Here is a 16,379-nt window from a genome sequence, read left to right as displayed (position 1 = left end):
TAAATTTTGCCGACAGGTACAGGTCTGTCTCTTAAAGTGTTCGTGATATATCTGTTCTTAGCTAAGAGTCACTAAAAAATTGGTAAACTTTAACTTTAGAGAAATTAGTTTTAAATACAGCAATGTCATTTAGCTTTTAAAGTGGAACTTGAGTCCCTCTAGTGGGTATAGTTCACTTCCTAAGCTTGAAATTGAAAGATGACAGTCTTTTTTTTTTTTTTTTTTTAAATTTGACAGAAATCCCAAGTAGGCGGAGAGGCAGGCAGAGAGAGAGAGAGAGAGAGGAGGAAACAGTCTCCCTGCCAAGCAGAGAGCCTGATGTGGGGCTCGATCCCAGGACCCTGGGATCACGACCTGAGCCGAAGGCAGAGGCTTTAACCCACTGAGCCACCCAGGTGCCCTTGAAAGATGACAGTCTTGAAATATGTGGAACTAGGTTTAAAATCTACTCTTCTTGTCACTACTGGTGTCTCCTCTTCCAGCAGAGAGGCAGTGCTCAGCTAGCTGTTGGTTTGGTCCTAACATTAACCAAGGTGCAGCAGGCCTCCTGCTCTGCTCATTTGATCCTAGTGGCCCTGGTCTTTCCTCACATATGATCTCACAGGCTGTGGCTAACCAGCTGCTTTCCTTCAAGCCTCAACAAGTATCAACTTAAACTACACATAGGCGATTTTAAGCCATGCAGTTCTTTTTCTTTCTTTTCTTAAAAGATTTTTGTTTATTTATTTGAGAGAGAGAGAGAGCATGAGCAGGAGGAGGGGCAGAGGGAGAGGGAGAAGCAGACTCCCTGCTGAGCAGGGATCCCAATTTGGGGCTCAATCCAGGACCCCTGGGTTATGACCCAAGCGGAAGGCAGATGCTCAATGGCCTGAGCCACCCAGGTACCTCTAAACCATGTAGTTCTTTATAGAGAAGAGAACACAGTGCCCCAGGGCCTTTGAGTTGCCATGAAATAAATAATTGTACAGGCATGTGTTGGGCACAACTTGTAGATTAAGAGCATTTAGTAATTGGGGGGTATCATATACGGATAGCCTATGGCAAAGAAACTGGGTTTGGGGTTCAGTTCTAACTTTGCAAATTACTAGCTACGTGACCTTGAGCTGGTTACATATCTTTTTTGTATCTTAGTTTTCCTTTCTATAAAATGAAGAGGTGATAAATCTATTGGGCAGAGTTGTTTTAGTATTGAAATTAAACATGCAAAGGCCTTTCTTTCTGTTTTTAGTGCTCTGAGTTTTGTAGTAGAAGTCATGGAAATGTCCCTAGTTGAGTTCAATTAGCAATAATGGCGCCTCGGATAAACCTCATTGGCTACGATACTGCCACTGCGCAAAGCTCCTAGTTGAGTTCATTATAACGCATGGGATTTGATTATTTGGATAACTTTCCCTTCCTCCCCCATCCCTTCTTGTTCTTTCAGTCACCACCCAGTAAACGAAGAAAATTAGAGAAGTCAAGGAAACCCATTACGTTCATAGTGTTGGAGTCTGTGATGAAAGAATTGTCCCTCAAAGCATCATCTCTGGGCTCAGAGGCTGTGGAAGGCATAGTAGTGGTGACAGCATGGATTGAAAAAATCCTCACCGACCTGAAGGTACCTGGTTAATAAGCACATTGAAGAATCTTATACAACAGTGTCTTTTTTCCTTTCTCCTCTTTTTTGTTTTTTTAAAGGAGTTAAGACAAAAGTGATTTCCTCTAAAATTCTCTTTTTCCTCCAAATAGGTCCAGCATAAACGAGTTCCCTGTGGAAAGGAAGAAGTTAGCCTTTTCCTAACAGCAATAGAAAACTCCTGGATTCATTTAAGGAGAAAGAAAAGAGAACGAGTGAGACAATTGAGAGAAGTTCCCCGAGCTCCTGAGGATGTCATCCAAGCCTTGGAGGAGAAAAAGTCCACCACCCCCAAAGAGTCGGGCAGTAGCCAAGATTTGGCCCAGGGCCCCCAGGAGAGTTTCCCATGCGAGCCTGCCACACAGGAAGGCGAGTCTGCCACTGTTGAGGGCCATTGCTCAAACCAGGATCCACTTTCCCAAGAAGAAAACCCAGAACACCTGGAGGATGAAAGGAGTGAGGAGAAGGGAGGGATGGAGGTTTTGGAGAGTTGTAAAGGCTCTAGCAATGGATCCCAGGACCGAGAGACTTCTGAGCAGTTCAGCAGTCCAGTGTCTGAAAAAGGGAGCCATCTCCAAGGAGTGGCTGGACATTACCTATTCAAGTGTTTGATAAATGTGAAGAAGGAAGTGGATGATGCTTTAGTTGAAATGCATTGGGTTGAGGGCCAGAACAGGGATTTGATGAACCAGCTTTGTACCTATATACGAAACCAAATTTTCAGACTTGTTGCTAGTTAACTGCTTGCACAGTTGGATAAGTTTCTATAAAGTAGCCTGCTTGGGGATGGCAAGAAGCATTCATCCCACCATAGGCCCACTGATAACATGTGCAATTATCTTAAAAATAAATAAATAAACAAATTCATCTATTTTAAAACACTCCCACCCCACCCCCTTTTAAAGTTATTGGGCATTAGTATCATAGTTCATGAGGAAAAATTGTTACCAGCATCAACAAAAAGCTATCAGTAAACTCAGGAGGGATTTAAACCTGACTTGAGCTGACCACCTTCGCTCTAGGCTGAGGCTGAAAGGACTATTTTTAGAGTCTGGTCTGGGTTCGAACTACAGAGCGTCCTGCTGTGTCAGCCCTCGTTGCTTCGTGAGGAGGGGTGGCTTTCTCTTTCTCTGAATGGAGGCAGTACACTAGACAGGCCCTGTGCCCTCTTCTAGAGTCACCCGCAAGACCCCTGGGTACATAGGATTGAGTACCCCTGCATCAGTCCTGAGGAAGGACCTGGCCTAATGGTAGGTGGTGGGACAGTCAGGGAGAGAAAGCTTAGTAATGCCAGGAAGAAGGGCTGACCTGGGAGGGCGCTTGGAAACGTCACATTCCTGACTTATGTCTGTTTTGAGGTGCTTATTTCAGAAACAGAATTAGGTGAGCAAAACTCGACTGAGACACAACAGAGTGAAGCCATACCCCTACCTCCAACCTGTTTGAGAGGACTGTTCTGTCGCGGTTTTACTATGTATGACTTTTTTCTTTTGACATCTGAAGTGGAGCTTTGTTTTATTTTTAATATAAGAGTATTCAGAATTGAAATCTGTCAGTCCTGTTTGAATGCTGGGATTGAGGGGTGTATTTTCATAGCTTGAACAGATAAATGACTGATGGTAGAAATAAGAAATGGAGCAAGATAGTTATGAGCAGTAGGTTGCTTAAGAAGGTCTCATCTGTTGGCAGAGAAGTTATAGCTGATCAGCTGTTGCTTTTTGTGAGTTTCCTTGTGATCTCTTCGGTGCTTACCTATTGGTACTGGAGAATTCTGAGGCCAGGGTGACCATGTTCTTAAAACATGTTTCTCATTGGAACGTCTCAGGGCTCAGCAGGAATGCTTCTGGAAAAGGGGTCTCTTTTTTTTGTTCTCTTGGTGTCTCAGTTACCCTCTGCTGTGCTTAACTTTCATACCTTGAGTGTGATTTTTACATCAGCGGTCTAAGGCTCTGTCTAGACCGAACTCTGAGTACAGTGCCAGAGCCCCTTCCTGTCCACAGAGAAGACGGGGCTGAGCAGTTAACCCATGCTTTTGAAAGGTGGCTGTTGGTTAAGGCAGAAAACTGATGATCTTGGCCTGTCTTGGCAGCACCTAGACCCGGCCCTCAGCAGAGATAAAAGAACTAAAAATAGGACTGTACTATACTTCCCTATGTCAGCAAAGACAGAGCTGCCCAATAGAACACATTAACTAGTGTTCTTCACTAGAAGTCCAAGGACCTCAAAAGAATCCATAAACCTCCTGCATTATTTCTGAGAGCTCTATGAACACCCCCAGGCCCCATCCCTTCAGAAGAATCTCTGACAGGATGAGAAAACCAATACCCAGGGTCACACAGAGTAGCACGTGCTCATTAAAGATGTGGAAAATGAGAGTAGAAAACAGCAACAGGGTCACTCCTCGTCACAGTCTCATGACCATTATTGGTATTTCAGGATTTCCTTCTGGTCTCTCTTTCCATAGATAATGTGGGTGTGCAAGGATGTGCTCACGTGTGTATTTGATTTTGTATTATACTTGATTTAACATCTTGTATTTTTCTCTGTTAAAGCAATAGCATATTTACAGACACTCAGGCATAGTAGTAACATTCGTTTAATGCTGGTACTGAGGGCTGCCTGGGAAGTGCTTTGTGTGACTAGAGGCACAGAAGATGGGTCTTGCATTCCTGTGTGTTTCAGTGGCCCAGGTTTAAGGCTCCGTGTCCTGGAGGAAGTTTTATAGGTGGTAAGCTCACACTGGGCAAAAACCGGGTGACAAGGGACGCTTCCAGCTAGAGCTGTGAGTGCCTTCTTTGCACTGGAATGTCTTCATTTTCTTCTCTAAGAAAAATAGTTTCTTCTGTCTAACAAGAGAGCATAGAAGACATTTTTTTAAAGACATCCAGAAATTATTTTAATTATGCATATATTGCATAGCTGTGTGATGTGTGGTGGCATACACCTCTGGTATAAGGGAGAAGGGATTTTTTTTCTTTTTTTTAAAATACTTTATTTATTTGCCACAGAGCACAAGCACGGGGAGCAGCAGAGAGAGAGAGAGAAGCGGGCTCCCTGCTAAGCAGGGAGCCTGATGAGGGGCTCAGTCTCAGAACCCTGAGATCATGACCTGAGCCAAAAGCAGCCACCCAAGTGCCCTGGAATTTTTTTTTCTTTAAAGAAATAGGTTATTGACCAATGTATCATAAGGTGGATTGATGCTTGTGCTAAGTGCCTAGAGGTCAAGTTCATGTTGATGGATTTTATGGACTTAAATCTTTGTGGTATTATCTTAAATTCTATTCTGGTCCTGGCATTGGCTTCTGATCTCTTGGTAACTAAAGTAGAAACAGAAGCTGAACTTGTTTTCCAAGGCACACCAAAGCTGCTTTTGTTCTTTGGAATCTGCTTTGCTTCTGGCAGTTTGGTTCCTTCACCCCACATCCTTGCCCTGCTGTTGAAACACCAGAGCACTGCTGTGTGTCCTAGAAGGGTTGATGTCGCTGTGGTGGAATTTCAGCTGATCTTTTAAAATTTTCGTATATATTTTTTGAAAGAACGAAGCCTCTCTTCTCTTGATGGAAATGATGTGAGCACACCAACGTCTAAGTTCCAACAGGTAATAAACCTGCGAGTTGTGAAAAGGATGCAAAAGCCTGTGGAAAATCCGGGGCGTCTTTAAAAGAAGGGAGTAGTAGCCCTTCATCTTATCTAAACCACAGCATTTTCCTCTCTAGCCACACGGGGGCATCTTTGGCCCTTTGATCAAACACCTTAACTTGACTGCAGGAATGGATAAAATGTGTCCTTGGTATTTTCTTGAAATGTCCATTTGCTACACAGATAGTATTTTTTTTATGCAAACAAGTACATTTTCACATAAGTCAAATTTGAAAAATGAAAGTAGAAAGACTGGAAAACCCACCACCCCATGGTCTTTATCTGGGCATAGTATTTCAGTTCTTTTCTGTTTCTTGATGGTCTCAGCTGACAATATTTTCTTTTATTTCCATATGTCCTGATATTCTAGAAGATATCCAGGTTGGGTCAGTCTTTGGGATTAACTTTTACATAGTTAATAGGGGTACGGGAGCGGGGGCTATTTGGTTATCTTAAACAGTAGTTTTCCAGAAGTCGTGGGTTCCAGGAAGAGTTAATAGAGTTCTGAGAAAATGTTTTCGCTGTTCTTTTGTCTTTAAATTCGTGTTTTGGTTTATCTGAGTGGTTGACTGGCATATATGTTGGCACAGTTGGCTCTGTGTCGGGTACGTGATGTAGGTGAGCTAGGCCTTGTTTCCCACAAGGGATGTTTCTCTGTAGTACATCGATATTACTAACTCCAGGGTCTGTGTGGGTTTAGGGAAAAGTTCCATATACCCTTATTGTTACGGCACAGAATGAGACGTGATAGGGGACCACCCAGCAGATCTGTCTGCACATTAGGAGGGAGAAGGTCCACTTTGGAAAACTAAGGAGGCTCTCGGAGAAGGAAGGTCTCAAAGGTGCAGCAGATTTGCAGCCAACAAAGACGTGCCCCTAGGAAAGGGATGGGACACACCTTGTTTAGAGAAGTTGGTGCCCAGGAGATTGGGTTTGCTGAATGGGCACTAACCCCAATAAAATGCAGAAGAGGTTTACTCCTGAGACTGAATTGGCTTTTGCCTCCTGGAGCAGAGCGTGCATTGTCTTGAGCCTCCCTGAACGCTGCGCAGGACCGAGTGTTGGTGCCGGTGCCAGCGCAGTACTTGAAAGCCCTCGGGGGGGCACCCCGCAGGCAGCAGGGCCTCACACATGTACCCAAGAGCTCCCGCTCGGCCCTGTGAAGACACTCAGATCCTCTGCTGTGACTCACCCAAATGACTAAAACAGCAGTTTGGTTTTTTAATTACTGGTTGGAACAGCTAATGCTGCCTTCTGGAACAGCTAATGCTGCCTTCTGGAGGTTGTGCTTTTACTGCAGGGGACTGTGTTGTGACTGAGTGAGGGCCTTGCACCTCTGAACGTCCTTTGAGGTGTGGCCTATCTGCCTCTCAGTGCAGGCAAAAACATTAGGGATTCTAGGCTCTCCCCCGAGAAGTGGAGGGTCACAGGTGCTTGTGGTGAGCCAAAAAACTGAGATAAGAAGGCATGGACCAGAAACTGCTGCTGGACTTGGCAGAATTGGCTTGTATGTGATGTTCCCAAGAGGGCAGAGGATATTTGATCCCAGATGCTTCTCCAGCACCCTAGGAGAATGAAAAGCAGAAAAGAGACTTTGCATCATCAGACCTGGCTTTGTGTTCCGGTTCTACTCGCAGGGTAAGTCAGTTTCACTAAGCCTTGGTTGGCTTCCTTGTGCAATGGTTGAGGGATTCTTGCTTTGCAGAGTTGTAGCGGCAGTTAAGTGAGAGAAGTGCTAAGACACCTTAGAAGAGTGTATGAGCAGAGTGGTTTTCTCAACTTGCTCATCTCTTTGTACTCTTCTTTGAGTTTTTCATTTGTGGTCAGAACATCTACCAATAAGCAGAAGGCCAAGAACTCAAGTGTGGAACTGCAGGTGTAGGGTCCCACTTCTTGGCCAAGAACAAAACCCACACTTCCATGTACTGGAGTGACGAACAGGGAACCAAGTTGATTGGCCATCTTCTACATAAATTGTCTCATTTAGTAATCCAGCACAGTGGTGGGGTGTCCCTCTGAGTGAGAGCTTTAAAAAATGGAAGCTGAGCTTAAGTGACTTGCTCTAAGGTTATCCACAGAGCTAAGTCAGAGATGGGATTTGAACTCAGGTCCAGAAATCTGAGACAGGGGCCTTGTACCAAAACTCAAAATTTGTAGCAGTTGCTACACTTAAATGGAAATGGACTTTCAGGGTCATTTGACCTACCTCTAGGGAGGGAGACTTCTATTACATGGCACAAGGAAGAGAGAAAAAGTGTCTCAACCAGCTTCACTTCATTTAGCACTTTAAGGTAGTATTTTCAAGCCTGTGATCAATGAGCAAGATTTGATAAATGAAATTGCTTATAATTAGTTCTTAATTTGTGCTACCAAATCTTCATAGAATTTTGTATTTGGCAGCAGTGCAGATAACTAAGTAGTTAGTGAAACCACATAATAAAATGTCTAGTGCAAGCACATGTTGGATCAGAATCAATGTAAAATAACTGATAATTAGGTAATGACTCTTTGACAATACATAATTGTATAATAACGGGAGAAGGGTTTTACTTTTTTAATATTTTAATAGGCAGCTCGAAATATTTCACTGACAGAATTGATGAGCTTTTTGATCTTGCTGGAGAAAGTCGCAATTGTCGGAAAAACAGCAAGTCATCTTCCCCAGGTGGGGTGAATGAACTCCTGTAAGTCTAGAGAAAAGAAGAGGCTGCCTGCCATCTGGTGGACCCGTTCAGGGAGTGTGGCCCAAGAGTCTAGAAACTAGAGCCAGGAAATTCCCAGCTAGGGGACTTGGCTGGCTTTAGCAGCCAATCAGCCCCCAGGGAAATGGCAGCTTGTGCTCCTGCTGTCCAAAAGGAAAAGGCTCTGCAAAGAGCACTGTGGAGCCAGAAGGCTCCTGGGACAGCAGAGGAGGCATGGGCCCGCTCCCATAGATTCTGTGATTCAAGAGATTGGATGTCTCTTGCTGGGAAAGGGGTTTCCCAATCAGCCCTAGTATAGGACCCTTAACCCAGGTGTGTTTGTCCCAGGTTTCCTGCCTTTTGTTGGCACATGTGGGGCTTTCTGAACAAAACTCTAGCCTGTATTTCTCTGAAGTCTAGATGAGCACTAATAAGGACTTGATTCATTCATAGAGGGAAGTATTTCCTCATGCTCTGTATAGCAGGAGCCAGGCAAGAAGGGATGGAGCTCATGTTCTGACTAAAAGGGAGTAGCTTTTATTCAATTCCTGTGTGGTTGTTGCCATGCAAAAATAGTGTTTCTTGGGTCTTTTGAATTTTTGCAAGAAGCAGAAATCCAGATTTATGAGAAATTTACTTAATTGTAAAGCCCAGCGGCTAATTCAGTAGTCTGTAAAAACCTGGTAGACCATCAGTTTTGTGACCTTTCACCACCAGGCGGTAGAACTGTCTAAATATTTGCTACCTCCATTTCCCTAAAACTCTCATTTGCCTCTTCTACTTGGCTTGCTGTGTGCTTGCCTGCCTGACTTTTTTATAGAGTCCTTCTCACCTCTTAGGAGAGAATCCTGAAGATTCCATCCAGGGTCCTTGTTTGCTTTTTGCTCTGCACTTCTGGCTAACAAGTCCATTCCCATGACTTCAGCTACTGTTTACCCATAGATTCATTGTTCCCAAATATGGACCTTTCCTGAACATTCAACATCCACATATCTAACCACCTACTGGACATCTGCCCCAGGACCATGGCAGTGTCAAACTCAACTTACTGTCTAAACCTACTTCTCTCCCATATTCTTGATCACCATCCATCAAGCGGTCCAGATTAGGAATCTCTGTTCCTCTCTCTCCTTTACCACCAGGGACTAAATTCTGTCACGTTAGAAATACCTCCCCAGGGCGCCTGGGTGGTTCAGTTGGTTAAGCAACTGCCTTCAGCTTGGGTCATGGTCCCGGAGTCCTGGGATTGAGTCCCATGTATGGGGAGTCTGCTTCTCCCTTTGACCTTCTCCCCTTTCGTGTTCTCTCTCTCTCTCTTTCAAATAAAGAAAATCTTAAAAAAAAAAAAAAAAAGAAAGAAAGAAAGAAATACCTCCCCAGTTCAGCCCAGCATTTCCATCCAGACTGCCACTACCTTAGTGCCCTTCCTCATCTCTCACCTGGACTGGAAGGGTCACCTGAACCATTTCTGGGGGACTTCACAGCTGAGTAGCAGAAAGAGATTTAGATACGTTTGGTGGCAAGGAGGGAGATGGAGAAACCCATGTTGGGAGGTGAAGCAGGAGCACTTTCAGAAGAAGGACGGGTGGGAAAAAGATTCATAGCAACTTGTCACATTGGTCGGTATCAAGAGATATAAGGCCCTTCCTGAGAAAAGCACAGAACTCCTTTTCCCCTTTAAATTGTTTCATAGTTACAAAGGTAATGCTTTCTCATTATAAGAATTTAGAAAATAATAAAAATGTATAATTCCATTATGCAAATGGAGTTACTTTATATTTTGTTAGTATTTTTATATGCATATATATTTTTAAATAGCAAGTGTGGGATCATATTGTATATGATTTTTTATAATCTTTTTCATGTAGCAATATATTGTGATAACCTCATTATAAAACTAATCTCTATGTCAGAAAAACCTATAAAAATAAAAGTTACCAGTAATCACACGGCCCAGAGACAACCACCACTAATATTTTGGTTTACTAATAACCTGTTTTCTTTACATGCCGTATTGTGTTACTTCAGTAAACCAGTTCCTTGCTGGAAATTTTAGTTTTCTGGTTTTTACTATTATAAGTAATGCTTTAGTGGGGCGCCTGGGTGGCTCAGTGGGTTAAGCCTCTGCCTTCAGCTCAGGTCATGGTCTCAGGTCATGGTCTCAGGGTCCTGGGATCGAGCCCCACATCGGGCTTCCTGCTCAGTGGGGAGCCTGCTTCCCCCCTCTCTCTCTGCCTGCCTACCTCTCTGCCTGCTTGTGATCTCTCTCTGTCAAATAAATAAAATCTTTAAAAAAAAAATAAGTAATGCTTTAGTGAGTATCTTTGTATAAAAATCTTTATGTGTGTGGGGGGCACCTGGCTGACTCAGTAGAGCATGTGACTGTTGATCTCCGGGTCGTGAGTTCAAGCCCCATGTTAGGGATAGAGTTTACTTCAAAAGAAAATCATACTGTGTTTTCTTACTGCTTTAGGATAAACTTAGACAAGAATTACTGAAGCAGAGGAACATTGTTAAAGGTTCTTTGTGTATAATTTGCCAGTTTGGTCACTAAAAAGGTTATGCTAGTTTACATTTCCATTAAGTGCCAGTTTTTGGTGGTTTTTTTTTTAAGATTTTATTTATTTATTTATTTGGCACACAGAGATCACAAGTAGGCAGAGAGGCAGGCAGAGAGAAAGGAGGAAGCAGGCTTCCTGCGGAGTAGAGAGCCGGATGCAGGGCTCGATCCCAGGACCCTGGGATCATGACCTGAGCCGAAGGCAGAGGCTTTAACCCACTGAGCCACCCAGGCACCCCTGTGTTCATTTTTCAACACAGGTGTTCTTTTTGTTATTGAACTGCAGGAGCACATTTGCCAATATTACCGTCCATTCTGTCATTTACCTTCCCCTTTTATTTATGGGGATTTTGTTTTGTTTTTACAATTAGGAGCCTGTAGAGGTGTTTTGGTTTTGGTTGTGTTTTGTTTTTTTTAAGATTTTATGTATTTGACAGTGAGCACAAGCAGGGGGAGCGGAAGGGAGAGGGAGGACAGCCTCCCTGCTGAGCAAGGAGCCCCATGAGGGGCTTGATCCCAGGACCCTGGGATTATGACCTGAGCTGAAGGCAGCTGCTTAACCAACTGAGCCACCCATGCGTCCCAGGAGCTTGTAGAGGGTTTATGTAATCAAATCTGTCATGTCTCTGCCTTTACATTTTCTTTTTTTAACATTTATTTATTTTCTTTTTTAAGAGAGAGTGCATGAGGGAGGGGTGGGTGGGCAAAGGAAGAGGAGGGGGAGAGAGAAGCCGACTGCCCACCTGACCCAGGGCTCTATCTCAAGACCCTGAGATCATGACCTGAGCCAAAATCAAGAGTTGGACGCTTAACCGACCAAGCCACCCAGGCGCCCCATCTGCCTTTATATTTTCTTTGTTTGCCTTCATGGGTAGAACTCTTAACTGCTCTTGCAGCAGAAAAAATGTTTCCTTGTATTTTCTTAGGACTCTTTTTGGCATTATTTTTTACATGTAACATTTGAATTTATGTTGATATATGATGTGACATTTAAGAACCTAACTGTGTTTAACAAATGGTTACTAGTCCTCACAGAGTAACTCTCAGAGAGATGACTGGTAAGCTCCAGCACTGCAATCTGAGGTGTCTGTGATGGGAAAGGTACTCCTGCAGGTTGGGGCGTGGAGGGGTGGGGTCATGGACTGTAGCAGCCCCCAGCCTGGAAGCGGCAGGAGAGGCATAGGCTGGTATGTGGCTCCTGGAGTGTCCCCAGCACTGTCCAGTAGAGATTTTTCCCAATGGGCCCTGGGTCTTTAGAAAGAAGTCCAGTTGTAGGTGTGGAGCTGAGCCTTGGATCTAGGCAGTCTGGTCATTGACAGGCCACTGCTCAGGGCCTTACATACTATTCTGAGAGGGCGTCAGTTATGATGAGCACAGGTAGCTGATCTCTTGGGTTTTAAAGACTTGACTGTGCAGCCTGCCTTTTAGGTGAGCTTGGATTGCTGGGACAGTCCACCTCAGTCCTTTCCATGGGGCGTTACAGTCTAGCTGCTCTGCCCTGGGGGGGCCTCCCCTGTCATGGACACACCCCACCCCCACTTGACCCAGTTGGCTCTTGACTCACAGTACAAAACTGCACCTTGCTCTGCTCATAACCTCGCCCCCTCTCGCTGCCAATGACCTGAATTCATTTTCTCTCATAAAGCCTCCTCTTTTTTTCCCCCCAGAGGAATAGCTGAAGTTCTTATCCTTTCCCTCATGCCTTTCTGCTTTGATCAGCTTCTTCCTACCAAGTCTCTAGAGCCCCCATCTCTAGCTACAGTGTTTAGTTAGCGCCTTTGGTTTCTCAGAAAAGCTCAAAGTGCGCGGCTCCTCCCTTTTTGCTTCGGAACTGCATTTCTTTCCTTATTACTCAGTGTCCACACCCAGGGCGGTTGTCTGGATAAAAATCTGCCCCTTTCCCCCAGTCACCTTTTCAGGCCAGACATAGGCACCAGTGAGGAATGGCTGTCTGCCCAGGCCCAGTTAGAAGCTCTTATTTCCTCAGTGGCCTGAGTCTCAGATCGTCTGGACCTCTGGATCCTAAGTCTAGTTCTCTTTCCTTGCCTCCTCACTCCTCTGCTAAGTTTATTTATTAGGCATCACTAAGCAAAGTTACTGACTATTCCTGTCTTTAGCCAGAAGGAGAGAAGTTTATCTCCCTATCACCTATTTCTGTGAGGTTTTCTAGGCCTCTGGACCCACTTCCCAGGTTAGGCTATTCAGCACAGTCAGGGGAGAACCAGGCCATTCTTCTCATCCCAGCTGACACTAAGCAGCTTTGTGACATTGGATAAGACATCTTCTCTTGGGAGGATAGACTAGATTATCTCAACTCTTCCAGCTGTGAGATCATATGAGGCAAGGGAGAGGGGAAAGTATGTGACTTGATTGTACCTGTTTTGTAGGTTCAGAAGTCCTTTACTCAGTGGGAGTGGAGGAACGTAATTGGGGACTTTAGTGGAAACTGCTGGCTCTGAGGGGCCCACCTCACTGATGACTGGATGAATACCATATGGGATACACCTATCAGAGCCATTCACAAACCTGCTCATTCAGACTGGGCTTGTCAGGAATCATGTGTGGGCCACTTAATTTCTTCTTATCCCTTCTTAGGAACTATGCTCTGGGAACCTAAACTAAATGAGTACATCAGCATGCTTATGTGTCTTTGTGTGGTCATAGGATCTCTATGCTGTGTCCAGTGTGGTGGTGGTAGAGAGCAAAGCTAACCTTTCCCAGGTATTACTGTGAAGTGGAGTCCTGCTTTGTGACCTCTTACGCCACCCTGGCTTACCAAAGGTCACCTGGCCTTGGCTACAAGGCTGCCTAGCCCAGTGCTTGGCACATGTGGGGCACACAATAAATATTTGTTAAATGAACGTAGTGCTGTGACCCTGGGTGTACTACTAGTCTTCTGTCCCTTCTTCGTCCTGGCTGGCTTTCTTTCTCCCTTTGGTCTTGTCTTAATTATGATATGTGAAAAGCTCCTTAAAACCACTTGCAGAATTTGAGAAGTTGGTCCTGAACAGTTAGGACATCTTCTGGGATCTGACGCAAATACCTGTACTTTGGCTTTACTTCCTTTCTGCCATCTCATTATGTATGCATCTTAGGGTCAGGAAACTGATCTTCATACGTCTTAGAGTTGCATTTGTATGGATGTATGCAATGCTTTGTTTGAGGGAGTGGGGTGGGATGGAGGGTGGAAGACAGTCTCATTAAGAGAATATCTCTAGCTTGGCATATTAAAAAATTGAGGGATTTGAACTGGGCATTGGGATGCAGAGACTTGAGGAGGAAGACTAAAAATAGAAATCCTTGCATGAGAAAGTACACAGTGATGGGTGGCCTAGGTGTCCTCCTGCTCTAAAGGTACTAAGCACCTAGAAGCCATAAAAGAACTTTAGGAACAACTTTTTGGAGATGGCTGGGCTTTGGATCATTCCCAAAGTGCTCACCTTTATGCTGAAACATCAGAAGGCTTCTTTTCACTTTGCTTTGAATGAATACAGTTGCCAGCTTCTACCCCAGTTCCATCCCTTTGGAACAGGGAGCTGGGGCTAAAATGTTAAATGACTCTCCTATTCATTCCCCTCTCCTTTTATACCCCCCTTGTAGGTATCTCCCACTCCAACTGTGTCCATTCCCCAGTTGGGGAAACCCTGGCTGATAAATTCTGTTTAGCCATTTTCAGGCTCCTGTAGGCAACAATGGCTCAGAAAAAAAGCCTCCTTTCTAAACCCTTGCTTTTGCCTAACATCCCCTGGCTGCTGTCCCCACATGACCCAAATAAACAGATGATCATGTGAAGCCAGTAAGGCTGTTTGTTTTAAATAACAAGCATCTCCACTAAGCTCTGGAGCAGATGGGGTATTGGGGGCAAGAGAGAGACTGGCATTTGACTCTGTTCACCCCACCTTTATCTCGTGCTTACCCACCCGTGAAGGAAAAGGTGTCTTCAGAATGCTCCTTTTCAGAGGGGTGCCTACTTAATGGAATAGAGCTGGTACCCGACAAGAAGTCAAAAATTGGGCTTCGGCCTCTATAAGAGACTTCAGGACTATATGAGTGCTATGACCACTTGAGGATGGCAGAAGATACAGCTGGATGGAGCTCTCTGAGCATCTTGGGCCACTGGACAGAGTAGTACAGTGCTGACCCCAAACAAAATGAAAATTTGGTCAACGTTGTTGCAGGTCACTATTATGTATATACACTGTTTCATGCCCCACCCCAGCAGCATACACACCTGTGTATTGCCTTCAAACTTCTCATTTTCTTTGGTTGTGCAGTGGGCCAGGCCAGCCAGACTAGTAGCAGGTGGCAGATACCTAAAAGGAAGCAATGTAAGGACCAGCACAGATCTCGCCCTCCCAGGAAAAGGGCATTCATCCCAGGGCACCTGGGCTCCGTTGTTCCCACCCTCTCCACCTTTCTTTCCAGCTCCATCATAAGCCAAACTAGTGCACCTGGACGTGTGTAATGGCCTCTGCTCAGTTACAGATGCTAGGGCATCAAATGTGTAAAGATCAGATCCTTCTGTAGACGGCTGCTGGCAAACAATCCCCTTCCTTCTGTTCACTAGGTTCTTGATTTCCAAGATCCGTGCAGATTTTCTTTCCTTGGTATGCATTATGCCCTCAAAGGAAGGTAGCAAAGCCAGCAGGCATGCATTTGTACCGGCTTTCTGTGTCTCTAAGCTAGACCCCAAAATAGGAACATACCCCTCTAAGGGCACAGTGGGGATGGGATGGGATGGGATGGGATGGGAAGAGATGGGTTGGCAGGGTGGTCTGCCACTCAGTGATGGTGAAGCCCAGGCTGCAGGATTCTGAACCCAGCTGGCATTGTCTCATTCTGAACTGATAGCAAAAAAGGAATTTGTGGCTAGGACGCAGGGGCCAAAGGACTGCTGGCATTGAGCCCGCAGAGCTGTACATGTGTTAGGGTGCTACCAAAGTGCCTTCAGCCGTCATTTGTGTCACTACCAACTCTACCAGTGGGGCTTGTGTGGCCTGTGCCAAAGAAGCAGAACAGCAGGGTTTGAGGTGAAGATTTTGGAGACCCAGACTACAGTATATTAAGTGGGCAGACAACTTCCCGTGCAGGCAGTTTGATATTCCTCCACGATTTTTTTCGAATTGGGTGCCCTGCCCTGAACTGCCCAGAACTGCCTTCAGAAGAGTCGTCGACGGGGTCAAGGATAAATACTCCTTCCTCCAGGGCACGCAGCAACTGGAATACCGAGTGACTTCAGACAAGTCCTCTCTCGTGTCTGGGCCTCAGTTTCCTTATCTGCAAAATGAGACTACTTGGGTACGCTGACAAAGGTCTAACCTTATGATCGTACCGCAGGCAGCCTCAAACATCAGCGCAAGCAGCGGCGGCAGCGAGCGCCAGCCCGGGGTCCCGCCCTCTTGGCGAGCGTGGTGGAGACCAGGCAGAGCGTCCCGACCCCGCGCCCCGCCCGCGGCCTCGGTCGCCCAGCAGCTGGCAGGGCCAGGCTTCCGCCCTCCACGTTGTTGTTCCCGATTTGGGCCCCGCCCCCTTGGTCTCGACCGCGGACGCCCTGCGTTAACTGCCCCCACCCCGGCTCCGTAGCAAAGGGTGGCCTGTGGGGCGTCCACATTAGACAGGCGTGGACAAAGACAAGAATTTGGGGGTAGGAAAGAAAGAGACTTGGTTTAGAAGGAAGGGTGTTGAAAAGTAAAGGGTAGGCCACGGCAGAACTGCAGAATTTCCCTCTCGGCGTCCCACCCTCCGTTCTTAAGAGTGGACCCATCCGCACCCAAGAATGTGACCGTGTTAGACACTGGCCCTTTAAACAGAAGGCTGGCGGCGCGGGGTGTCCATGTGGAGCTGCTCCATGCCGTGTTGTCCTGCCCGCCCATTGGCTCGTGGC

General features: G+C 45.6%; 1 protein-coding gene, 1 long non-coding RNA gene and 1 pseudogene across 2 annotated transcripts in view; 1 reads left to right on the top strand and 2 right to left on the bottom strand.

Moving 5' to 3' along the window:
- METTL16 (methyltransferase 16, N6-methyladenosine) overlaps positions 1-2,494 on the top strand; it is a 78,569-nt gene extending 76,075 nt beyond the window's left edge. The window contains exons 9-10 of the mRNA XM_045985662.1: positions 1,424-1,597; positions 1,729-2,494. Coding sequence (XP_045841618.1) covers positions 1,424-1,597; positions 1,729-2,355 — 801 coding nt within the window. The 3' untranslated portion in view covers positions 2,356-2,494. The remainder of the gene's footprint in view (positions 1-1,423; positions 1,598-1,728) is intronic.
- Positions 1,182-1,340, bottom strand: LOC123930315 (annotated as a pseudogene).
- A 121-nt stretch (positions 2,495-2,615) lies between the features above and the next one.
- Positions 2,616-15,975, bottom strand: LOC123929691. The gene is made up of 3 exons (XR_006815950.1): positions 15,815-15,975; positions 14,727-14,808; positions 2,616-6,819 (listed from the first exon to the last, which is right to left on the bottom strand). It is a non-coding gene; the product is annotated as an uncharacterized LOC123929691 (long non-coding RNA).
- Positions 15,976-16,379: the final 404 nt, after the last annotated feature.

The sequence above is a fragment of the Meles meles genome, chromosome 18 (genome assembly GCF_922984935.1).
Source record: "Meles meles chromosome 18, mMelMel3.1 paternal haplotype, whole genome shotgun sequence".
Taxonomy (NCBI): domain Eukaryota; kingdom Metazoa; phylum Chordata; class Mammalia; order Carnivora; family Mustelidae; genus Meles; species Meles meles.
The sequence above is the reverse complement of the archived record's forward strand: the minus strand, read 5'-3'. Positions and strand labels throughout refer to the sequence as shown.